This window comes from Leopardus geoffroyi, chromosome X, assembly GCF_018350155.1.
Source record: "Leopardus geoffroyi isolate Oge1 chromosome X, O.geoffroyi_Oge1_pat1.0, whole genome shotgun sequence".
NCBI classification, from domain to species: Eukaryota; Metazoa; Chordata; class Mammalia; order Carnivora; family Felidae; genus Leopardus; species Leopardus geoffroyi.
The window spans coordinates 82,618,789-82,644,357 of NC_059343.1; the positions used below are offsets into that span (position 1 = coordinate 82,618,789).

Below are 25,569 nucleotides of genomic sequence, written 5' to 3' on the forward strand. Positions count from 1 at the left end.
TATTTGAATATATATATATTCAAATATAAAAGTAGTAATGAATTCTTAGAGCAAAACTCTAAATGATACACTTAGCTTCAATGACTCCTTACCCAAATAACAGAGCAGAAAAACACTGGCACTTTGTGTAATTCCAGGTTTTGAGTTCCTGAGCATTAATTTATAAGGTTATTTTCCCTGGGTAAAGTTACCTAATTTCTTATAACTCCTGAACCATAATCTGAATAATGTCAACAATGAACACAAACTGAATAGCCATAAGGATTAAGTTAATGTATAAAGTACCTGTTGACTAAAGTCCTTGTGTAAATGTCAACAACCTTTTCTCAGGTCACCCTCCAAAACAGGCAACAGCTCTGTTGTCACAACAGCCTTGCTTAACACCTCAGAGACCAGCTCATCCATGTGGTTTCTATGTGTGGTCCTCCTGGCACAAGGTTCCATTTCTAAATTAAGTATCACATTGACTACCCATATGGACATAGTTCCAGAAGAGTTTAAAACAATCAGTTCTTAAACTGTGGAAGCCCAACAGCGAAAAGGGAAGCTGATGGGTATATTGTGGGGAGTGAGAGAGAGAGAACCCCATTCTTGTTCCTGACTTGATGTGTAACTCTGGAGATGTATAGTGCTCTGTGAGCCTATCTTTTATCATCTGTATAATGGGAATAACAATACATTCTTCACAGAATGGGGAGAAATGGAAAAAACCTATAGAAACGTCTGGCACATTGTAGGACTTGGACAAACATTAGTACTGCCCAGCCTGCCTCTTTCTGCCCATAAAAGAGTTGACTTTGTAAAAAATTATGTATGTATGTATGTATGTATGTATGTATTTATAATTTACATACAAGTTATCATATAGTGCAATAATGATTTCAGAGTAGATTCCAGTGATTCATCCCCTACATATAACACCCAGTGCTCATCCCAGCAAGTGTCCTCCTTAATGCTCCTTGCCCATTTAGCCCACCCCCCACCCACACCCCTTCCAACAACCCTCAGTTTGTTCTCTATATTTGAGATTCTCTTATGTTTTGTCCTCCTCCCTGTTTTTATATTATTTTTCTTCCCTTCCCTTATGTTCATCTGTTTTGTATCTTAAATTCCACATATGAGTGAAGTCATATATTTGTCTTTCTCTAATTTTGCTTAGCATAATCAACTCTAGTTCCATCCACATTACTGCAAATGGCAAGATTTCATTCTTTTTGATTGCCAAGTAATACTCCATTGTATATATATACTACATCTTTATCCATTCATCTGTTGATGGACATCTGGGCTAAAAGGGCTGACTTTTAAGTAAGCCAAAGAGCATATCTCTCATAGAGAGTATCCAGAAATGTAGCCAAGGGAGATAAATGTACAGACATTTTCCTGGTGTATGAGCTTTGGTGTCATTCCTGTGCTGTCGGATGAATTAACCAACAAACTTTGAGAAAGGTAAGAAAATAGGTTTATTTTATTCCAGGTGATTTCCTGTCCCTTTCTTTTACCTTGTAGTTTGTTACTGGTGGAACAGTTTCCAACTGAGCCTCAGAAAAAGAGAGCATATATGGGAACAAAGTAATAAAATGTCTATTGGACAGAAAAATAGCTTCAGGAGACCTGTGCCCGTGTCAAACCACAGGACCTTGGGTGAATCATTTCTCCTGTGCTGGCTTCAGCCCTAACACAGAAGAAATGTAACATAAAAACATGGTTCAGGGCACGGATTTGACCATGGGCACCTTTAGTTGCAGGATGCATTATTTTTTTCCTGATGTTTATTTATTTCTTAGAGAGAGAGAGAGAGAGAAAGCACAAGCACAGGAGGGGCAGAGAGAGAGGGGGAGAATCGCAAGGAGGCTTCATGTTGTCAGCATAGAACCCAATGTGGGGCTTGATCTCACCAACCACGAGATAATGACCTGAGCCTATATCAAGAGTTGGTCAATTAACCAACTGACTACCTAGGTGCTCCAGGATGCGTGATCTTTAGTGATCAGTTTCCTTTGAGTCCCACCTTTTCTCTTGTATTAAACGGAATCGGGATGGTAGTTGTCCCTTAGAGTTGTAGTTGTAGTGAAGATTAAATGAAACACTACATTGAAAGCAATCAGAGCAATGAGCAATGAAAGCAATCAACACCTTTAGTGTTGAGTACATCTCTGTGTCATTCATTCTAATTACCACTACTCCCAGTCATTCAAAAGGATAATTGTGCGGATGGGCTTCACATTGCCAGGTAATGTGATTGTTCTGTGGTGCTGTAATTTCATCACTGCTGGGAAACAGACTGGTTGACATACAGATTAAGGAAGACTAGAAACCTCATGAGCAGGACCAGGTATTTCCATTATTTAATATGAAACAGGTGTGGCATTTCCAAGCCTAAGGATTAAAGTGCATTGTTCAAGAACTGGAACAGGTACAGTTGTAAAGGTTCAATAAAAATAGAAATTTAAAAAATGGATGCATGTCATCATACATTTGTCCAAACCCATAGAATGTACACCAACAGTGAACCCTAATGTAAACTATGTACTTTGGGTGATTATGACTTGTCATTGTAGGTTCATCAGTGGGAATAAAAGTACCACTCTGGATGTTGATAATGAGGGAAGTTATGCATGTTTGGGAGCAGGTGGTAACTTCCCCTCAATTTTGTTGTGAACTTAAAACCTCTCTAAAACAATAAATAAAGTCTTTAAAAAATCAGAGTTAAATACTTTCCTCATACCCAAGTGACTTTTTTAATGTTTATTTATTGTTGACAGAGAGACAGAGCATGACGGGGGAGAGGGGCAGAGAGAGAGGGAGAGAATCTGAAGCAGGCTTCAGGCTCTGCGTTGTCAGCACAGAGTCCAACCCGGGACTCGAACCCACAGACTGCGAGATCATGACCTGAGCTGAAGTCGGGCGCTAAATGGACTGAACCACCCAGGCGCCCCCAAGTGATTTAATGTTAATTACAAAAATAAAAAAGATGGTAATAACATAAAAACTGCATATATGGTATCACAGTTCTATGAAATGCCAATGTAATGTATATACAATATATTTACATATATGCAAGAAAATTAACGTTAGGGGAATTGAACACAGCAAAGTGTGACTCTTTTTCAGTGATAGTGGGATTGTTGATTATTGATGTTTTCATCTCTGTAGTTAACTGTAGTTTAATTGTTTGGTAAAATGAATATACATTTTTGATAAAAAATTCAGACCTTATAAGTTTGTTACTTATCAAAAATATAAAGTATACTAAATTTTACAAAGAGCTATAAAAACCCACTTGTGTACCCACAACCCAGGTTAAGCAATAAACTAGACAAATGCTTTGAGTCCATCTCCTTGATTGAACCATCCTTCTTTCCCCTCAGATGTAGCTAATAACCAGAATGAGGTGTTTGTACACTCCATAAATTGCTTTATACTTTAGCTGTGAATGAAAGTATCTTTAAAAAATGTACAATAGCCAAATTATGGAAAGAGCCTAAATATCCATCAACTGATGAATGGATAAAAAAATTGTGGTTTAGGGGCGCCTGGGTGGCGCAGTCGGTTGAGCGTCCGACTTCAGCCAGGTCACGATCTCGCGGTCTGTGAGTTTGAGCCCCGCGTCGGGCTCTGGGCTGATGGCTCAGAGCCTGGAGCCTGTTTCCCATTCTGTGTCTCCCTCTCTCTCTGCCCCTCCCCCGTTCATGCTCTGTCTCTCTCTGTCCCAAAAATAAATAAACGTTGAAAAAAAAATTAAAAAAAAATTGTGGTTTATATACACAATGGAGTACTACATGGCAATGAGAAAGAATGTAATATGGCCCTTTGTAGCAACATGGATGGAACTAGAGAGTGTGATGCTAAGTTAAATGAGCCATACAGAGAAAGACAGATACCATATGGTTTCACTCTTATGTGGATCCTGAGAAACTTAACAGAAACCCATGGGGGAGGGAAAGGAAAAAAAAAAAGAGGTTAGAGTGGAAGAGAACCAAAGCATAAGAGACTCTTAAAAACTGAGAACTGAGGGTTGATGGGGGGTGGGAGAGAGGGGAGGGTGGGTGATGGGTATTCAGGAGAGCACCTTTTGGGATGAGCACTGGGTGTTGTATGGAAACCAATTTGACAATAAACTTCATATATTGAAAAAAACAAAACAAAACAAAACAAAAAATAAATAAATAAATAAATAAATAAATAAATAAAAATGTTATATACACATACATACATATACATATATATTAATCTTCCATTTGATAATTTGATACAACATTATATTTTTAAGATGTATATATGGCTTGATTTCTATAGGTCTAAGACATTCATTTTTACCACTATACAATATTACACTGTAAGAATGAATCACAATGCATTTTTTGTACCACTTTTGATGGACATTTTCTTTTTTCCTATAGTTTTCTTTCACAAACAATGCTGAAATGAACATTATTATAAATGAAGCCATGTGCTCACTTGCCAGATATTCTCTAGTTTCTTACTACTCAAAATGTGATCCATGCAGTAGCAGTTTCAGCATTACGTGGTGTATTAGGGTTTTTCAGACAGAGTCAATAGCATATGTGTGTGCATGCATGTGTGTATGAGTATACATTTTTGATTTTATTCTTTCAGTTTGAGACATTATTGACATACAGAACTGTAAAGTTTAAGGTATGCAGCATAATGACTTGACATATATATTGTGAAATGATCACTACAATAAGTTTACTTAACATCCATCCTGTCACACAGATATTGTAAAAAGAAAAAAAATGTTTTTTTTCTTGTAATGAAAACTTTGAGGATTTGCTCTCTTAGCAACTTCCAAATATACCATACAGCAGTGTTAACTATAGTCATCATGTTGTACATTATATGGCCACTACTTTTTAATGTTATAACTTGAAGTTTGTACCTTTTGATCACTTTCATCCAATTCCCCACCCCTTACCCCCACCCCCGGCTTCTGGAAACCACAAATCTGATCTTTTTTCTATGAGTTTGTGTTTTTTTTTCACATATAATTGAAGTCATACAGTATTTGTCTTTGTCTGACTTATTTCACTTAGAATAATGACTTCAAGGTATATCCATGTTGTCTCAAATGGCAGAGTTTCTTCTGTTTTATGGTTATACACACCACCAAGAGTAGACAAGTGTACACTAGCATTTATATTTCTTTGTCTTTTTGATGATAGCTATTCTAACATGTATGAGGTGATATCATATTGTGGTTTTGATTTGGATTTCTCTAAGTTAAGTTCCTTTTCATGTATCTGTTGGCCACTTCTATCTTCTTTGGGAAAATGTCTATTTAGGCCTTTGCTCATTTTTAAATTGGATCGCTTGTTATTGAGTTGCAAATGTATTTTATGTATTTTGGATACCCCTTATCATATATATGATTTGTAAAATTTTCTCCCATTGCATAGGTTGACTTTTTGTTTTGTTATTTATGTGTGTGTGTGTGTGTGTGTGTGTGTGCAGAAGCTTCTTAGTTTGACATAGTTCCACTTGCTTATGTTTTATATTGTTGCTTGCCCTTTAGGTGTCATACCCAAGAAATCATGGCCAAGACTCATGTCAAGGAGCTTTTCTCCCTATGTTTACTTCTAGGAGTTTTATGGTTTTAGGTCTTACAAAACCTATAGTAAAAGATAGAAGTCTAGTTTTATTCTTTTATATGTGAATATCTAATTTTTCCAGCACCATTTATTGAAGAGATACCTTATTCTCCATTGTGTATTCTTGGTTTGCTTGTCAAATATTGGTTGACTGTATATACTTGGGTTTATTTCTGGGCTCTCAATTCTGTTCTATTGGTCTATGTGTCTGTTTTTATGCCAAATACCATGTAGTTTTTATTGCTATAGCTTTGTGCTATAGCTTAAAATCAGGAAATGTATATCTCCCAGTTTGTTCTTCTTTCTTAGGATTGCTTTGGTTATTTAGCATCTTTTGTGGTTCCATATAAAGTTGAGGATTATTTTTTCCATTTCCTTCACAAGAAAATGCCATTAGAATCTTGATAGGGATTGCATTGAATATATGGCTTTGGGTAGTATGGACATTTTTACAATATTCTTTCCATCCATGAAACAGGATACCTTTACAATTATTTGTGTTTTCTTTGATTTCTTAAATCAGTGTTTTGTAGTTTTCAGTGTAATGATCTTTCCCCTCCTTGGTTAAATTTGTTCCTAAGTTTAATTGCTTTTGGTGCTACTGTAAATGGGATTGTTTTATATCTTTTTCAGAGAATTCACTGTTGGTGTATAGAAATGCTACTGAATTTTGTATGTTAATTTTGTATACTACCACTACTGAATTCATTGATTAGATCTAACAACTTTGGGTAAAATCTTTAAGATTATCTCTGTATAAAATAATATCTTCAAATAGAGATAAATTCACTTATTTCTTTCCATTTTATGCCTTTTATTTCTTTTTAACACCTAATTTCTCTGGCAAGGACTTCTGTGCTATGTTGAGTAGAAGTGGTCAAAGTGGTCACTTTTGTGTTATTCTTAATCTTTGAGAAAAAGGTTTTAACCTTTCACCTTTGAGAATTATGTTAGCTGTGGGCTTGTCATATATGGCCTTTGTTATGTTCTTTCTATAACTAATTTGTTGTGAGTTTTTATCATGAATAGATGTTGGATTTTGTTAAATGCTTTTTCTGCATCTATTAAATTATCACATAATTTTTTCTTTTGTTCTACTGATGTGATGTATCACATTTACTGATTTACATATGTTGAACCATCTTTGCATCTCAGCGATAAATCCCATTTGATTATGGTGAATTATCCCTTAATGTGTTGCTGGAATTGGTTTGCTGATATTTTATTGATATTTTTTGCATCCAAATTCATCAAGGATATTGGCCTGCAGTTTTCTCTTCTGGTAGTGTCCTTTTCTAGTTTTGATATAAAAGTAATGCTGTCCTCATAAAATGAATTTGGGAGTGTTCTTTCATCTTCATTTTTTTGGAAGGGTTTGAGAAAGATTGACATTATTTTTTCCATAACTGGTAAAATTCACCAGTGAAACCATTTGGTCCTGAACTTTTCTTCATTGGGAGATTTTTTTTCATGCTCATTCAATCTTCTTACTAGTAATTGGTCTGTTCAATTTTTTTTTTATTTCTTCCTAATTCCATCTTAGTAGGTTGTATGTTTCCAAGAATTTTTCCATTTCTTCTGGGTTGTCCAGTTTGTTGGTGTATAGTTGTTCATTCTTTGTTTTTAGTTAAGGAGTTCGCTGATGGTATTGTGGAACCTGACAAGCCCCAAAACTGCAGGAAAGGCTGGAAGGCTGGAGACCTAGGGAAGAGCTGCAGTTCAAGTTTGAAGGTGGTTCCTTGGCAGAATTCCCTCTTCCTTCAAGAAGGTCAGTCTTTTCTCAGGGCTTTCAAATGATTCGATGTGACCTACCCACATAATGAAGAGTAACCTGCTTTTCTCAAAGCCTACTGATTTAAATATTAATCTAATACCTATCTTCACAGAAAAATCCAGAATAATGTTTGACCAAATATGTGGGTACCACAGTCTAGGTAAGTTGACACATAAAATTAGCCATCACAAGTGGGATCCTGTTAAAACTGCAAAATTTCAGACCCTGACACAGACACTTGCCTTTCCTAACCCCTCCCCCCCCCAAATCATGCCATCTTACCATTACTACCTTTCTTTGATGCAAGTTAGGGTGCTACACACAGCACTTCTCCCTGCTTTATTTTATACTGCTGGGGTGTGGGACAGTGTCTAATTTTGCATGATCTAGGTCTAAGACTTCTGCTCTTGGATATAGTCACTGAAGGGGTGATGTGATCACATCCAATGACTGACTTTATCCAGCACAGAGGTTATAGGGTGATAGAAATAAGGAGCAGTGCCTGAAGATAAATTTTGTGATCATTAAAAAATGGTAACATTAAGGCCTTATACGGAGGCAAATAGAATCCATATTTAGGACGATTAAACAGAAGTTATACACTAGAGCTAGGGGTGGACTTCCCAGGCATGGATCCTAGAGATGAGGGTATTAGTTCAAAGCAAGATCTGGGACAAAGTGTTGGAAGCAGAGTAACAAACTGGCATCAGAAGGATTTTTAGTGAAGGCACAGAAATTACTTGGAGATAGAAAAAGTCATCATCAAGGCTGCTCTTCCTGGAGTTCCTGCAGCTGCTTCTGGGGTTCCTTTGTCACAGAGGCTTCTAGGTCATGATAGGGTACAGTGAGGGGTCCACCAGCCATCTCCAGCAGCAGCCTTTGTGATAAGTGCATCTTGGAGTTGTCCATAAACTTGATGCCTTTGTACCAAGGGACCAAAGGAATTGGGAGGATTGGCAGAAGAATGAGTGACTGGAGGACCATGGCATCTGAGTTAGCTAGGGGATGAGGCCAAGGATGTGGAAACCTCATGATGTATATGTAATGATGTGGAGAAAATAAGTAAAGGGGCCATGAGATAGGTACCATGGTCCCTGCCCATGAGGGAACTCAGACAACTTGGAGAGCCTAATTTGAGCCAGATACTGAAATTTCTTGCTAACATGTGAGGCTGCCTCTGTTCCTCACAATGTGGCTGGAAGGTGTGCACTGCAGTCTCTGTCTTTGCACTTCTTGTCTTTGATCACTGAGACACTACATGGAATAACATGGAATTACTCCTTATGTAATAGCAATTATTCCTAGTTCACATTTCCAAGAAATTCACACACCACTATCTGGGTTCCTCCTGTAAATGTACATAAAGAACTGTAAAGTGGCAAGTGGTAGGAAATAACTTGTGTGAGACCTGATAATAGAGGCATAATTTGTAAACTGGTGGTACCTCACCTGTGTCATCACTTATAGGATGGCAACTTGAAATTTGTTACTGTTATTATTTTAATTTCAAACATTTCAAAAATGCCTGCTGGTGGTCTAAAGTCCAAATGTTACAGAAGCATGGAAAATAAATTGTACAAGTGTCCCTTTCAACTCTTGCCTGCAATTCTGAACTTCTAATTGCCAGTCGTTGAGAAAGGTCCTACAGAACTGGCCATAACGTGAGATTCTATGATACTGTTGTCTGTCTGGAATGAAGCAAAATGTCTGAATCCCTTCCCCACCCCAAGTACATGGATATAGAGCACCCTTGTCAGCTGTCTGAGAAATTAACTGGGGAGACAGTCTGACTCTCCCTCACTCTCAGGTGCTGAAGTGAGATCCCTCCTACAGTGCACTTTCAGAAAGGATGAGGGGGCAGTAGAGTGGATGGATGAGAAGACAAATGCAAGCATGGTGAGAGGTGTGAAAAGGCCCATTTCCCATTCACTTGTGTGCAAATCATAAAACTGTTGATGGTGTGCCTTTGAATGCATTCAAATGATCAGGAATAAGAAGTAAAATAGGTGAGTCCTCATCTTCCTTCCTTCCACAGCCCTCACTAGCCAGTAGGCAACCCTTGCAAAGCCCCTGTTGTTCCAGGTCACATGGCTGCTTCTGCATGCCTCCAGGTAGAGCATCTGATTGAGCCACACTGTTTCCAAAGACCAATCCCTGAAAGCAGTGTGTGTCCCTTCTCATCAGAATTTATTGACACACTACCTATGAAGTCAAGCCTGGTGTACCTGCAAGGGGCCGCCAGTGTGAATAATGTGGAGGAGAGGGCAGGGCTTTTCAGTCCTGGACCCATTGCCTCATGCTTGGGGTAGGGGAAGAGCAATCTAGGACACACATACAACATGCAGCATCAATCACTCTTTATTATGAAGATAAACAGCAATCATGAGTGGGGGAAATACACAGAACAACTAATACTTCAGGTGGTTATGTCACCTGGCCTGCTAGTTAAAGATAACTTTGGTTTCATGGTTAGCCTGGCCTCCATCCCCAGCCATGAACATGACCTTAGGCTGGAGTAAAGACAACCAAGATGATGTGGACATCCAAGGCTTCTTCTAGGCGATTTGCTTGAAGGCGTCCTCTGGGATCTTTCCCTCATTCTGAAGGGAAGGAGTTGGGACGTCAGAAGAGCCAGATCCCAGAGTTTCATTCCCAGGCTACCCAGCCTCCACCTTCTTGGCCTTCCTGAAGGCCCAGAAGCACCCATCTGTAACCAACCTAATGGATCCCAGACCTCACCTTGAGCATAGTGAAGACCTGACCAGCTCTGGTGTAGTTCCACTCATTGTCCTGAAGGCACCTGGAGTGGGAGGACAGATGACTTCCATTAGTACCACAGTACAGAGACGCTGACCATGCGATGCTAAATATATGCCACCTTTTTGCTGGTATTCATGTACCACCAGTATGAGCACTATGTGTAATGGTGAAGAAAGACCTAGTGAAAATGTCTATCACATTGACACAAATTGCCATGCCCACTAGACTTCAAAACAGAAAATTAGAGCTCTCCAAAGAACAAGGGAGTTTAATATATGTTGATAAAGAAAAACATTCAAGTAGATAAATGGAAATTTATTAAAAGTACAAGTTTCCAATCATTTTTTATTGAGATATAATGTACATACCATTGTGTTATTATTTTCGTGTACATACCATTTTAAAGTGCACAAATGTTTTCTTAGTATATCCACAAGATTGCTCAACCATCACCACTATTTAATTCCCAAATAATTTTATCACCTCAAAAAGAAACTCCCTAGACATTAGACATGGCTCCCTATTCCTCCCCTTTCCCCAGGCCCTGGAAACCACTAATCTGCTTTTGGTCCCTGTGGATTTGCCTATGCTGGACATTTCATAGAGATGGAATCATACACTATGTGACCTTTTGAGGCTGGCTTCTTTCTCTTAGCATAATGTTTTCAAGGCTCATCCATGTCATGGCATACATCAGAACTGTATTCTTTTCTATGACTGAATGATATTCTACCATATGAATGTACCAGTTTCGTTTATCCATTTATCAGCTAAAGGGCATTTGGGTTGTTTCCACTTTTTGGCTATTATAGATGCTGCTATTAACGTTCCTGTACAAGTTTTAGAGTGAACATATCTTTATTTCTCTTGGTGTATACTTAACAGTGGGATTCCTGGTTTATATGGTAACTTCATTTAACATTTTAAGGACCTGCCAAAACGTTTTCCCTAACCACTGCTCCATTTTACACTCATACTTGTAATATATGAGAGTTCTAATTTACTCACATCGTCACCTATGCTGATCTTCCATTTAGTGACTAAAGCCATCTTCATGACTGTGAAGTGGTATCTCATTGTTTTTGATTTGCATTCCCTAATGACTAATGATGTTAGGCATGTTTTCATGTACTTGTTGCCCATTTATTCGTATATCTTAAGATAAATGTTCATCAAACAATTTCCCCATTTTTAAATTGGGTCGTCTTCCTATCATTGAATTGTTAGTCTTTCAGGTATGCTCGATAGTAAACCTTATCACATATGAGATTTGCAAATATTTTCTACCATTCTGTAGGTTGTATTTATATTTTCTCAGCAGTGTCCTTTGATGCATGAAGGCTTTTAATTTTGATAAAGTCTAATTTATTTGTCTGTTTTTTATTTGGTTGCTTGTGTTTTCGTGTCATATATGAGACCATTATCTATTTTAAGTTCATGAAGGTTTTACACTTATATTTTATTCTAAGAGTTTTTATAGTTATAGATCTTACATTAGGTCTTTAATCAATTTGAGTTGATATGCGTGGCATGGGTCAAATTTATTTTATTTTTTATTTTTTATTTTTTTTTGCATGTGGATATCCAGGTGTCTCAGCATTATTTGTTGGGAAAATTTTTTTTTCTTCATTAATTTTTTTTGGCACTTAGCTGGAAATCAATTGACTATAAATGTCAGGGTTTATTTCTGGAGTCTTAATTCTATTACATTGACCTATATGTCTACCCAAATTTTAGTACCATGCAATCTTGATTATAATACCTTACCAATGAATTTCAAAATTGTGAGGATTGGGAATTCTGAGTCTTCCAACTTTATTCTTCACTTTAAATATTGTTTTGGCTATTCTGAATTCATTGCATTTTAATGTGAATTTTAGGGTCACTTTATCAATTTCTGGAAAGCAGCAAACTGGGATTTTGATACGAATTATGTTGAATATGTACACCACTTTAAGTAGTATTTCTATCTTAAAAAGGTTTTCAATTCATGAACATAGCATGTCTATTCATTTTTTAGGTCTTCAGTTTATTCCAACATATTTGAATGAACTTGTGTATCGATATTCTAATAGTTTCTTAGTGAATTACCTAGGATTTTCCATATGCAAGGTCTTGTCATAGGAACATTATAATGTTTTAAAAGTTTTTAATATATATCATCATAAAATTAGGATACTTTATTCATAGGCCTTCTTTTTTGGGGAAGCAAAATATCCAAATACTTATTTTTCAAATTGCCTATGCATTCCTATTATTTATTCTCCCAGCTCCCTCTTATTCCCCTGTATACCCAATCTCACTTCTGAGACCACTCGGGTTTCATCCCAGACTGAGTGGAGAAAGCCTGCACCATTTCCTGCTGCTCCTTGGAGAGGATGAACACAGAGCTGGAAGTGGATGAAGACACTGGGATGGAGGACATACTCTGAGTCTCATTTGGGCTGGCATCTCTCACAAACAGCTCGTCATTCACGATGCATAAACTGGAGGAAAAATGGACCCTCAGACAACTGACAAATGGACAATCCCATACCCCTAACAATGACCCTGCTGCCACTGTCTCTCAGCAACCAGATTCCTTCCATACCCCTAACTGTGCCTGTCCCATAGCTTCCCTGGGTGGTAACTCTAGCCCTCCCACAGATACACCTGTGGAGAGTTTGTCTACTAGCTTCACTAGATTTGTAAGTTTAAACCCAACGCATTTATTATGCAAAAACAGTCCAAGGGGCAGGATAGTCTAATACCATTTTCAGAGGAAGATGCTGTTTCACTGAAGGATTATGTGATTTGGCCAAGGTCACTCACCTAGTGAATGTTGGGGTCAGGAAAATAACACAATGCTTTGACTCCAGAGCCCACGCTCTTAACCACTAGGCAAGAATAATACTTTCCACAATACTGACAAAACCTCAAGGACATACAGTGCTACATTCCCAACCCCCTGAATCTCAGCTGAATGGGGTGTTTCTACACACACACAGCACTCACCTGGAATTGTTGGCAGGTGTAGCAATAAAGGTCCGGGTGAAGGCGCGAACAGAACCCTGAGACCTTCCTTCCACTTCAACAACAAACAACAAGCAACTGTTCAGTTCATTAGAACTGAACATGCTTCACATGCTTACATAGCATTCCCCAGAGTTTAACTTGATATTCATGTTGAAGGGTACAATTGTTCTATGAAAGTCAGGATGCCGGGAATGGGGAGGGCAATAGGAACAGTCTGCTCCCAGTGACACAGACCTTTTTATGTGCTAGGCCCTGTGTAAATAACTTTATGAATTCATTTGATGCATTTTCACAGGCACACAAAAGATGGGTGTTATTAGCCCCATTTTGAAAATGAGGAAACTTGGAAGCTTAATTAATGGGCCCTCCTTCTCCGAGTGAGGATCTGGGATGAGAGCCATCAAGCTACATAGCCTGTGTCCCTAATGCCTGAGATCTGCAGGGCAGATGGGCATGGACCCATGTCAGATCAGGATGGTTTGGGAGCTGAGTGGAGGCAAGAGAACACTGCAATATGAAGAGAAGGGGAAAGAAAGTTGAGAGGGATCCCAACCAGAGGGAAGGGAGCAGTGGGGAATCTGCAGAGGGGGTCCAACATATACTCACCTTCCTTGAACACCCCATTGACAGAGAAGCAGAGCATCATCTCCTAAAAAGGAATAACCCAGGTGCTAAGTCACCTAAACTTCCTACCCACCTGTGGCTTTCTAGGGCTGCCCTTGGGAGGAAGCAGGTGCTCACCGTATGGAACCACATGTCCACCACGAAGGAGCTGATGTCATGCTGAGTTTTGGGCAGTGTGCTGAGGGAGCACACAATGTCATGTTTTGTATGCTTCAGCAGCTGAACACGCAGATCTATAGGGGGGAAGAGAAACAAGTGAAGGTCAGGTGCTGCCACACCTTGTGCCTTATGATTACCCCCTCACCCCCCCTTTCTCTGCACAATCTTCCCCATCAAACACGCACAGGGGTCCTTGATTTTCTTCATATTCCTGCTTTCCTTGAAGTACTTGCATAAGCTGCTTCTAAGGAGACAAAGAGGAAGAGGAGGTGATAGTCTGGTCAGTGTGGGTGTTTCCAGGAGCTGTCCTTCATCCACTGGGGAGTCACACAACCCAGGATCAGAGTCTGAGCTTTTCTACTCACGGGGCTGGATCTTTGGGGTTGAAGGGAATAGTCAGGGAGAAGCAGGCCTTGTAGTGGTAAGCACAGAGGAGACCTTGGCGGTCTTCAGAGTCATAGATCAAATAGTACCTGTGGGGAAGCAATGAGGATAGTATATCTCTGGGGTCTGGACCTCAAATGAGACTTGAGAACCCCAATGAACAGACCTTTCTCAGCATCCAGTCCCCATTTCTTGTGGTCTCTAAAGTACTTACTGCTGAAGAAATTGCAGGATTAGACTCTTTATTTTCTCAGATCCTCTGGAGCTTTCCTGTAATTAAAAGACATTTGAGACTATGTAGCTGATAAAGCCTCCCTTGTAATACCCCAAATGTTGTTTGATCCTACTTCCTCACCTTGCTGGACTTTATTAAGTATGGGGCATCAGTGTCAATGATAATTGCAGGGGGTAACGTCTGGCCATCCTGGAGAAGGGAAGAGGAAGTCAGCAGTGGAGACCAGGGAGGTGGCCCTGGATACTTAGGGAAAAGGATGAGCCCAGGAGAGGATGAGGGTCAGAAGACAGGTGTGAAAGGGCACTAGAAATGCCCTTTCTTGCCAGGGGCAAGATTACAATGGGTGTCTTCATCATGGGGTCCTGGAAGTCTCTACTATTATATGCAACAATGTGTGTGTGTGTGTGTGTGTGTGTGTGTGTGTACATTTTTTCCAGGAAGAATATCCTTATCTTTTTCAGGAGTCCATGTTTCCTAGTGCATAAAGGTCATGGATACATGCAATCTAGACAAGACCAATGAGTTTGAGGGCAGATATGGAGATGATCAATGTTAGTAAGAGACAATGATGAGTGTAGGCACTTACCAGATGTAACAACTTGGGGAAACATTCCCTGATGGCACTGTCCAAGACCAAAAATAGAAAGAAGTGGTTGATAGCCTGGGGTTGCAATTCTTCATTTGTGTTAAAACACTGATGCCATAAACAAAGACCAATATGTTCTGCCCATCCAGAAGCCCCTTTTCCCATTTCAGCCTCTGATTTCAAGAGGTTTAGGTCCACTACTCTGCTGAGCACTAAACATCTTCCATATGGACTCTCTGAAGGTATAGCCTCCTTATCTCTCTCCACAGCTTCACATTCATATTCCCTACTGCTCTTCTTCCCTCCATCACTTTCTCTCTCTTTCTCTTGCTCTCTCTCTCCCTCTCTCTCCTCTCTTACCTACCTGCTGGGTATCTCCCACCTACACTGTCCTGACTCCCATCTCCAGTGCCACCAGGAGCAACATTTGGAGCCCAGCCTCTGGGGCTCCCTTCCCCTCCCTGCCTCCCTTCCTTCCTCCAGGTCTCCGCTGAAGACTCCAGACAGAAGAGGGAATGAGGTGGGAACCCATGGCTCTGCTACCTCACTAGGGGCCCAGCATTCTGCAGGACCATGACACCTCCCAGGGATGTCCCAGAATGCCAGGGCAGAGAGGTGAGTGAGGCGAGACCCAGGAGGCAGGGAAGGAGGGGGAGGGGGTGGGGGTTCAAGAAAGAAGAGGGAGTAAGGGGAGGAGGGGAAAGGTGAGAGAGACATAGGGGAGTAGTGACAAAGGAGGAAGAGAAAGCAAAGCAAAGTGAAAGGAAAAAAAGCTCCATTATGTTGGTGGGGGCCAGGGAGGAAGAGAGAAGAAGGGAGGAATGGCTCTGTAGCTGCAGCCCTCTCCTTCATCTGCCCTGACTGGCCCTGGCACCTGAGGTAGGAATGGAAAACATGCAGGTGATAGGCTGGGGGCCCATTGGATGCTGGTTGAAACTTTGTCACCTGTGTGAGCTCAGCTGGAGCTGGGTATGGGAAACGAGGCAGATACAGGGGAAGGAGGCCTTCCCCAGAAGGAGCAGAGGGTCAAGCCCCAGCTCACCATGGGCCTGAGGGTCCATGTCCCCCTCTAATTGTCACTGCCTTCCCTCCTGATGGCCCCTGTGCACCTGTGCCTGTCTCAATAGATTCCTTGCCCGTGGAATTATACCCATGTCAGGCTACCCAGGGCTCTTCTGAACGACCAGATGGGATGATGTGACATATGTGGGAGGTGGATAGGGGGCAGTGCCTCTGAGAGGCCTGTCCTTCTGTCTTCTCAAGCACTTCTGCCCTCTGCCTTCCATTCCTACCTTGGGAAGCCCTCTGTTCACTGGCAGTGGTCCAGTTCTTGCCCCTTGACTCAGGGAACCCTAGTTTCTCCCAAAGAAGGTTCAGCTCCTGGCATATGGCCAGAGAAATAGATGTAACGAGAGAAGCCATCCAGGGCCTTGAGGCACAAAGCCACCATGGAAACCTGGGACAGATGGGGGGACATTTCGTTTAAGAGAAGGAAAGCCCTTCTCAGAACAGTTGAAGAAAGCCCCATACCACCACCGAGGCAGGGAGGCCTGTCTCAGCATGAGGCTCAGGGCTGGAGGACCCTACTTGGTCCAGGTCACCAGCATCTGTTTCAAGGCTGCTTACCCCTGGTCCTGGTGAGGAGGGGGAGACCTGCTTCTTGGAGCACATCATAGGTGGGTATCAGAGAAAGCTAAGTGCAAAGTCAGAAACAGATGCCAGAGCATGTAAAGAGGTGAGCAGGTCAGAGGGATAAAAGATCTTTAAGTGAAGGTGAGGGACACAAACAGAGAAGGCAAGGCTTGTGATACTCCCAGAGGACTAAGGATGCCACCACCAGCAGAGGGGCACTGTCAGGGATAGTTCAGGACCCCATGGGTGAAGTTATCCAAGAAGGGTGACAGAGATTCACACTGACCTTATGTAGGTGGACTGGTCTGGGAAGGTGTCGCACAAAGGGTTCCCTTCTAGCCAAAGCTCTTCAAGCTTCAGCCCTTTCATCTTGTTTAACTCCCACACCAAGGTCAGCTGAGAAATATGGGGAGGAAGCTGGGAAGGAGTCCCAGGGAAAGAGACACGCGGGCCCTTGCACCCCCAGCCCCCACCCTTCTACATAGGTACCTTCTCTTGCCTACTGTCATCACTCGGATGAACACTACCACCCACCGTCACCCCCAACTTTGATCTGGCTCCCTCTTCCCACCTCATTTTTGGAGAGGTTCAGGATCTTGACTGTGGGGACCATCTGTATAATGTCAGACAGGCCATCCAGCTGGTACAGTTTGTTGTTGCTCAAGTTCAAGGACAACAGCTTTTGGTGAAGAAGAGTTAGAGTGACAGTTACTATCTAGGGCCTCAGAGACAAATCTGTCCTCCACCTCATGAGTTCCACCCCCTACTATTGATAACAGCACTGGGACTAAGGCCTTACCTCAGGGAAATTCTCTTCAATGATCTGCAGGGTGGCAGCCATGCAGTTTCTTCGATTCAGGATTATATCAATATCATGGCCCACCAAGTCTTCAGGAAGCCAAGAGGAGGCAAACAGAAGGCTGAGAGGGGTCCAGGGCCAGCATCAACCCCTCCCCACGTTACCATCCCTCAGTCTCCCTCCCAGGCAGATCCCTGTGCCCTCACCTGCCCTAGCATTACTGCTATCAACTGTACCTGGGTCAAAGCGGAGACTCTGGAGGTCAAGAGCTTCATGGGAGACATCATAGCGTTTGTGCATGGTCAGCTGCAGAGAAAGGCAGAGAAAGCCACTCTGAGGCTCTGGTAGGGATAGGGAAATTGGGGGCTGGAGGAAGAGGAGGTGGGTCTGGGTGTGGGCATGCAACGGGCCTTGAGTCTGCATTACCTTTAGCTGCTTCATTTCTTCTGGCTTCAACTTATACCGCACAGAGTAGGGTACATTAGAGGGATTGACAAAGATCGATATCTGCAGGAAGGTGAGGTGCTCGGGTAAGCACCAATAACTCTGCTTCCAAAGAAGACCACCAGCCCCTGGCCTTTCCTCCCACCCCGGGGACTAGGTACAGGTAATGCCCTCAACACATACCTTTTGGCTCTCCTCATCACATATCTTGTAGCTGACATCTTTCAATGCAGAGGCAATGCTGGCATCCTGGACAAAGAACCGAGCCTGGTTTTTCACGTAGTGAAACTACAGGAGAGGGAGGCAACAATAATTTTGAAGGATAGAGTCTTCCTGCTCAGTGGGCTCCTCCCAGTCCCCCCCCCCCCACTTCCCTTTGTCCACTCATCTGGCTTCACCATCCTCCCTTACATCCACTGGAGTGAAGGGGACACTGCAATGGCTCTGGATTGAATTCACTAGCCATGTCTTGTCATACTTTCCCCCATAGGGAATCTAGAGATGAAAAGAAGGGATGGGAGTGAGGAGAGACAACCTGGAATTAAAGCTGGAAAACAGACCCAACGGTGTTCTTTTCCAACTCTCTACTGAGCTGTACAGGGCTTCTAAAGAAGGGACTACCAGCATTATTTCTTATTTTTGTGCAAAATACGGATTTTCTAAACCCTCTTTCTCTCCATTGGAAAACTCTCCTACAAATAATCGATGTAAAGTTGTTTAAAGTGGTATTCCTTTGATAAAGTTCCAGCATATTCTAATGAAGATCTTGCCAGGACACTCACGGTGATCTTGAACCAGCTCCCTGGGGTTCCATCTTGTGTGTTCTCCCTCATTTCTCTCTTCAGAGGTTTTCTATCTCTCCACACAGTAACATGGATATGGCCTTCATTATGCCATTTCACTCTCCTCTTGTTCTGTTGGTTGCTATAGAAAGTGCTGCAGAAGGGAAGTGGAGAGGAGAATGGTGGCCATAAATGCTAAGAAAGTCTTCATTTATACACCCTTACCTCTCTGCCACCAGGATTACAAGTAGGATTGCTCAACCATTATTCCACTTTGAGCATTCTTCAATTTTCCAGTGAGAGAAGGAAAAGAAGAGCAAGTAGAGTGAAAGAGTTGCATAATCCCAGGGGTTGCTACATGCAAACCAGGCTATATGGTCACTTACTGTCTTACTTGGGGGTACTCCTGGACATTCCTCATCATCACATTTCCATCATCCTCCTGGTGGTGTGAAAGCTGAGGCTCATATCCACCATGTTCATATTGGGGGTTACTCTTGCCAAAATTACCTCGCAAAGAACTCCAAACTCTCTGTCTTCCTTGAGGTGAGTTACCACCATCGTTGGATTCTAAAAGGGGGACAGAAATACAAGTTTGAAGATACACCAGTGGTCCACTTACCATGTACTATGTCTTAGGCTCACACCATAGTAGGGCAAGCAAAATGCCAACCTGCCCTAAGGGTCCAATCCCACAACCCCCAGAAAAGAAACTCCTCTGTTTGTCCAGACAGGAGAACCTTATTTTACAGATGGCACTATCAGGGGAGGAATCTTGGGGGAGGAGAAGGAGGTGACTGAGTAGGAGCAGGGGAAGAGGAAACTATATTGAACCCTTTAAAGAATGAAACAGGATTTATAAAAACAAACAAATAAAAACAATGTGTGATCCATGGGTTAGATTGCAAACCAGCCATACACCAGGAAGGCATCTGAATTGTGCCTTCTCTCAGGCTTAACAACCACACCAATACCACAGAGGCAATCTCTCTCATGCTTCCCAAATATAATCAGCCACCAAACTGATTCCGCTAACAATCAGCAAGCTGTTTCCTTTGCTGGTGTAGTACAAACTTTAACGTCAAGAAAGACTGATGTAAACAGCCTCCTAAGTTGTCCCTCTCCCTCCAGCTTGCTGTCAACAATATTCAGTTTGAAACATCCAGAGTGAGCTTTCTTTTTGCCCAGCATGAAATGCCTTTCAGCTGAGAAGACAACTCTTTCTAAACTCAGCTCCTCTATAACAAGTATCTGAATGATAATGTGGAATAATAAGTCAACTACCATTTCCAAGTGTGTAGGGATTCTTTTTTTTTCTATTATTGATTTCTAATTTAGGTCCATTATAGTCAGATAATGTATTCTGTGTGATTTCAATTCTTATAAAATTTGTGGAGGTTTGTTTGATGGTCTAGGAGATGATCTAGATTGATGAATGTTACATCGACATTGGGGGGAAAATGCACTCTGCTGTCATTGGGTGGAGTGCTCTATTTATGTCATATAGATCCTGTTAATTTATTATGTTATTCAGATGTCCTATATCCTTGCTGGTTTTGTCTCTAGTAATTTTATACCTTGCTGAGTGGCGGGTGTTGAGGCCCCAACTATAATTATGTATGTGGTTATTTCTTCTTTCAGCTTTATCAGGCTTTGCTTCATGTACTTTGAGGCTCTGTTGTTTGGTTCGTACACTTTTAGGATCATGATGACTCCCCAGTGGATTGATCCTTTTATCATTATGTGAAGCCTCTTTCTGTCTCTTATCAATTTTCTTTGCTCTGATGCCTACTTTATCGGACATTGTAGCCACAGGTATACTTAGACCATGTCTTGGTGGTATTTCACCTTGTATTCACCCCTAGTTGTTGTATTGATGTTCACCCCTTCCCCCACAAATACTCCCTGCCAACATATATCATTCACCACGTAAATTATAGATTTGGGAGTTTTCTGGCATCTACAGAAATATCAGTCCCAATTCCCTCTCCCACAGTGGATTCACTAAGGGTATTTTACTTGTACCATGTTAAACTCAAACACTGTACCAGCAGATAATAATACTAGTGGTTTGGGTGGGCAGTAGGGGGAGGATTAAGGTAACCAGACTGGTAGAAACCAGCTTCCTTTTGGATTCTAATATTTAAGGCTCTCTTGGTTTGTGTGTTGTACATTTTGTACCTCAATTACTCCATGCTGTCTCAGGGCACGATTATGAGTAAAAATCTGTTCACTGCTGATTGCTCCCTGATGTAGTGATTACGACCAGGCCTCAGATTTACTCCTCTGGGAAGTCATTGCTTTCACTCTGTGGCCTTGCTGTCAAGACAATCCTGCTACTCACAACCTTTGGGACTTTTCCTGTGTGGCACTGGAAGTGGAATTAAACATGGATAGAGCATTTGACCCAGAAATGCCAATGGCTCAGTCCTCAAAACTTGAAAGCAACCTGGAGTGCTCTCTCTCTCACACTCCATATCTAAGAGATCAGGAAATTCTTTCACCCCCTCTCTCCAGTACATCCAGAATCTAGCCACTTCTTACCACCACCATTATTACCACCACCCTGGCCAAGACACCAACATCTATCTGTCTCCTGGATTATACTGCCTTCCAGGTCCAGGTCACCAGCAGCAGAGCATAAGTCAAATCATTTGACTCCTCTGCTCAAAACAATGTAACAATGGTTTGATGTCATCAACATGTTAAAAGACCATGAGTTCATAATGATACTAAACAATAACAACAACAAAGAGGAACCTTATTAATGACACTTGGAGAATGGCAGGAAACCAACCGGTTTTCCTGAAAATCCACCAATTAAAGGAAAAATTTAAATATTAAAAGGAGGAATAAGGGCCTGTGGTCAACGTATGGTGTATGGGGGCATCAGAGTCATTTTTGAGAAGTGACATTACTTCAGAAATAACATCGACAATGGGAAAGTGTAAAAGTGAGCTAGCTGACAGCTACAGCAATCCCCAGACTGACCAGTTAAGTTGGGTGCCTAAACAGGGACAGAGGCCTCCCTTATCAAGGTGATTCATACCAGAGCAATCTCTGGCATAGCCTTGTTTTGGGAATCTCACAGGAGAGTGGGCACGTGATTAAAAAGCCAGAGGGACCACGTGTACACACACGTGTGTGCACGCGCATATCCACTTACTGAAGGTTTCCATCTCAACACGATCCCTGTCTTGCCGTCGCTCTGTGAGAATCAAAGGCAATAACAGGAGTATCACAAATCACCTGGTATCTCTCACCCAGGCTGCCTGAGTTACCCCTCAAGCTCCACCAAGCACCAACTGATCCTCCCTCCCATGGAGAAATGGTCGCGAGTATCATTTATGACATCATATGTATTCACATGGCTACTTCCTGGGTCAGTTTGGAATTCTGCCTACATCATTGCTAGGCCTCTGAGCACATGGCAATGGCATCCCTGCTATAGTATGTAAAGAACAGGATGAGAAGTAAATCAAAACTTGCCCTGAGGCAGCCAACATTTGCTCAGTGTTGGGCAGACTCATTAGATTTCTTTGACCTCCTCACAGAAACCCCATGATGACTGTATCTACAATTCCTTCTCAGACCACAAATGTTAGGCTCACAGGGGTTAAGTCCATTTCCCAGGATTTCTCAGTCAAGTTAGTGTCAGAACAGAGATTGTATCCTCACATTTTGGTCTGCCTCCTAAGTATTTGGTCGGCATCCTAAGTATTCCTCTAGCTACTATGCTGGTTCTAATTTAATGGTGAACTTTTGGGCCTCAAGGATAGATTTCTTTGAGCAGACAAGGGATGATGTTTTGTGAATAGGATCTAGTAACTCTTGCTTGGGGGTTGGGAGGGGGAGTGTCCAGGTGCCTTGGAACAAGTGGAGATATCTGTCTTGAACTAAATGGACAAATCTTTTTTAGATCACAGTTTTTAGAGATTAGAAGTCACTTTGAGCTGTCAGTGTCTGGTATATAATGGGGCTTAATTAGTATTTGTTAAATGAATGTAGACAACAATGTAGATTTGGGATCAAGAAAGCCACTTTGGAGAATCCATACATCTCAACCATTTCTACCCACATCTATTTATTCCATAAAAAATGGGCTGCAGAACTGTTTCATAACCTGTTTGTATAACTAACATCTTTTGAACTTTTCTTATGCAGAATTAGTATTTTTTCATTAGTGTACAGTTAGAAATAGAGCTAATTACCCCCCTCTTGATTAATGCTAAAACTACTGATTTTCTTAGGAAGGGAGGGTTTTGTAACTGGTGACAGAAATGAGGAGACGTTTCCCTTAAATCCAGCACAGATAGCTTCCTGAGTATGTGGTATGTGTAGTATGATTGTTCTGGACCTACATGCATGTCTGTGTGTGTTAAGCCTTTTGGTACCATTATCGTCCTTGTCTCAGAGAAAAGTAAGAATGTGTGTGTGTGCACGCGTGTACATGGGCATGTGTTAATATTATCTGTTTTAAATTTGCATAATTAGATTACACATACATATATTTCATATCATGTTGGAAAATGCATTGCCACAGAAAACTGGACCCTAATGTACATTTTCTTTTCATGTATTATGCATTATATATGACCAATTTTTCCTTCTTGTTTTTTTTTAAATCTTGTCATTTTAACATTTGAATTGATTTTCAAATTTAAAGTCTTAGATTTCTGTATACAAGGTATTCCTAATGGTGGAGGCCAAATAACCCAGTGTAGCATGGTTTGGGATTTAGGGTGGTTCCAAGATTTGAGTCCATGTTCTACAGCTTCCTAGAAGAAGCACATAAATATCTTAAATTATAAGAGACAATTTCTTACAGATATTTACACCAATATACTTCTCCACTAATAGTGCAGGAGAGTCTGATTTCCTAGAGTATGCTCAACCATTCAAAAGTCATTCTTACACTTTGACCCAGACATTTCACTTTTAAACTTTATCATACAAAATATTCTCTGCTGGAATATATGCTTATAATTATATGGCTGTGCTTTACAGGCTCTTTGACACAGAAAAACAATGGGACCAGAGAGTGGTTGATATTGACAGAAGAGGGGGTAGAAATGATTGCCCCTGGAATCAAGGGCAGATGGGAAGTAAGGGACATGGATACCCTACATGCAGAGCAAAAAAGCCAAGGGATGGATGTATGGGCCAGAAAGGTGAGGGTGATCATTGGTAAGAAAATGAAACACAACTGGAAAAAGGCTCTGAGGACCTGAATTCATCCTGGCAATATGCACCTCTCTGGAAACCTTCCTTTCTCTCCATGTATAACTTGTCTGTTACTTCATCTTCAAGCCAAACAGTTCCCACACAGAGAAATAGTTCCCACACAGACAGAGAAAGGAGAGATGGTACAGGGGAACAGCATGCAGTGATGAGTCTCTTGGACAGAAGGCTGGAGCTCAGGGCATGTTGTTCCCAGACACAACACCCATCATTGCCCACTGGACTTTTTGAGTCCTGTCCCAGTGCTCATTTCAGCCCTAACATGGAGTCACACATTATTGGTTTGGGGCATAGGATCTGAGGTCAGATTAATCAAGATTTGAATTGTGGTGCTAAATTCTATGGTCCAGGGAAAGTAACTTTGACTTCATGGTGACTCACCTTATTTTTTTTCCTCTTACATTCAAAATAGTCACAGTTTTGCCTCATAAGATAATTGTGACAATTGAGTTAATATATGAAAATACATATAAAACACCTGGAGAAATGCCTGTGGCCCAATAAGCATGGTAAGTAAGTTAGTTACTACTATGTCATTACTTAGTACAAAATCTGTTATTTAGTAAAGGATGAATGTGTGTTATTTGCATTTATTGTTATTAGTCTTCTGGGAAATGAGAAAGAAAATGGAAGGGTGTATGGGAAAAGATTGTGGTGCCATCTATTAATGTATTTTACCAAGTAGCAACAGTAAAACGGGATAGCCCTGGTGAGAAATGATCTGACATACTGATTAAGAGAACCAAAGTAAAAAGCTTAGACTCTGAAACAGGCATACAAAAAGTTTTGAAGGGGGATTTACATTCCCAGTTGCTACATTTTTGCTAAAAATGTATTATTATTCAAAAAATGGTTCAGCTTTAAGTGTTAAGCTAAGTAAGTAAGATAGAATACTTCTGGAACCTTATATGACACTATATGAAAGAAAAAATATCAGGATATAAAACTGTATATAACAGAGTGATGTAAGAAACATGGCTGACCAGGAAGCTACAGGTCTTCCTTCTGCCACATAGACATTGAGTTAACAGCAATATACGAACCAGAATACCTCTGCAAGAACTCTGGAGATCAACTGAGAAGATACGGCACTCAGGCCATTATAAAACCAAGAAGGGATTTTTGCTAAAGGAGTAGGAAAATTCATGTTGTTTTGCAGTACTGTTCATGCCCATCTGCCTATGTGATATACCATGAAACGACTGGGAGAAACTCCCCCTTATTCCCTTTCCTTCATTAGTATGGAAACAAAAGTAGACCATGTATCCAACATTCTGGCTTGTTAGGGGGATGATCCAGGACTAATTTCTGCTTTGTTTAGATTAGAAAACTTACTTGACTTGCATCAGAATTTAGAAAGTGCTGAAAACAGAGGTGAGCAGTAAGTTAGAGGTTCAGTTTCACAGGCAGATGATAGGGAGAGTAAAAGGATCAGAAAAGTTATGAAAGGTCTTAGAACTTTCAGCAAGGTTGACTTTAGTGAAGGTCATCCCCTGGATGAAGCCTGTATACAACAACTGGC

At 41.2% G+C, this 25,569-nt stretch overlaps 1 protein-coding gene across 3 annotated transcripts in view; it reads right to left on the minus strand.

Annotated features, from left to right (window-relative positions):
- Positions 1 to 9,721: 9,721 nt before the first annotated feature.
- The window catches only part of LOC123594092 (nuclear RNA export factor 2-like), a 34,475-nt gene continuing 18,627 nt past the window's right edge, over positions 9,722 to 25,569 (minus strand). The window contains exons 1-21 of one of the 3 annotated variants that reach the window (XM_045470706.1): positions 22,056 to 22,140; positions 19,193 to 19,376; positions 18,807 to 18,960; positions 18,436 to 18,519; positions 18,208 to 18,312; positions 18,007 to 18,087; positions 17,817 to 17,886; positions 17,581 to 17,669; positions 17,353 to 17,460; positions 17,068 to 17,177; positions 15,150 to 15,186; positions 14,684 to 14,752; positions 14,543 to 14,598; positions 14,310 to 14,417; positions 14,130 to 14,188; positions 13,903 to 14,018; positions 13,768 to 13,810; positions 13,141 to 13,213; positions 12,450 to 12,632; positions 10,126 to 10,186; positions 9,722 to 9,986 (exon numbers count right to left, since the gene is read on the minus strand). In XM_045470706.1, coding sequence (XP_045326662.1) covers positions 9,942 to 9,986; positions 10,126 to 10,186; positions 12,450 to 12,632; positions 13,141 to 13,213; positions 13,768 to 13,810; positions 13,903 to 14,018; positions 14,130 to 14,188; positions 14,310 to 14,417; positions 14,543 to 14,598; positions 14,684 to 14,752; positions 15,150 to 15,186; positions 17,068 to 17,177; positions 17,353 to 17,460; positions 17,581 to 17,669; positions 17,817 to 17,886; positions 18,007 to 18,087; positions 18,208 to 18,312; positions 18,436 to 18,519; positions 18,807 to 18,960; positions 19,193 to 19,230 — 1,689 coding nt within the window. In that variant the 5' untranslated portion in view covers positions 19,231 to 19,376; positions 22,056 to 22,140 and the 3' untranslated portion in view covers positions 9,722 to 9,941. Of the gene's footprint in view, positions 9,987 to 10,125; positions 10,187 to 12,449; positions 12,633 to 13,140; positions 13,214 to 13,767; positions 13,811 to 13,902; positions 14,019 to 14,129; positions 14,189 to 14,309; positions 14,418 to 14,542; positions 14,599 to 14,683; positions 14,753 to 15,149; positions 15,187 to 17,067; positions 17,178 to 17,352; positions 17,461 to 17,580; positions 17,670 to 17,816; positions 17,887 to 18,006; positions 18,088 to 18,207; positions 18,313 to 18,435; positions 18,520 to 18,806; positions 18,961 to 19,192; positions 19,377 to 21,972; positions 22,141 to 25,569 lie in introns of those variants that run through there. The other 2 variants (XM_045470705.1, XM_045470704.1) reach the window with 2 other exon arrangements.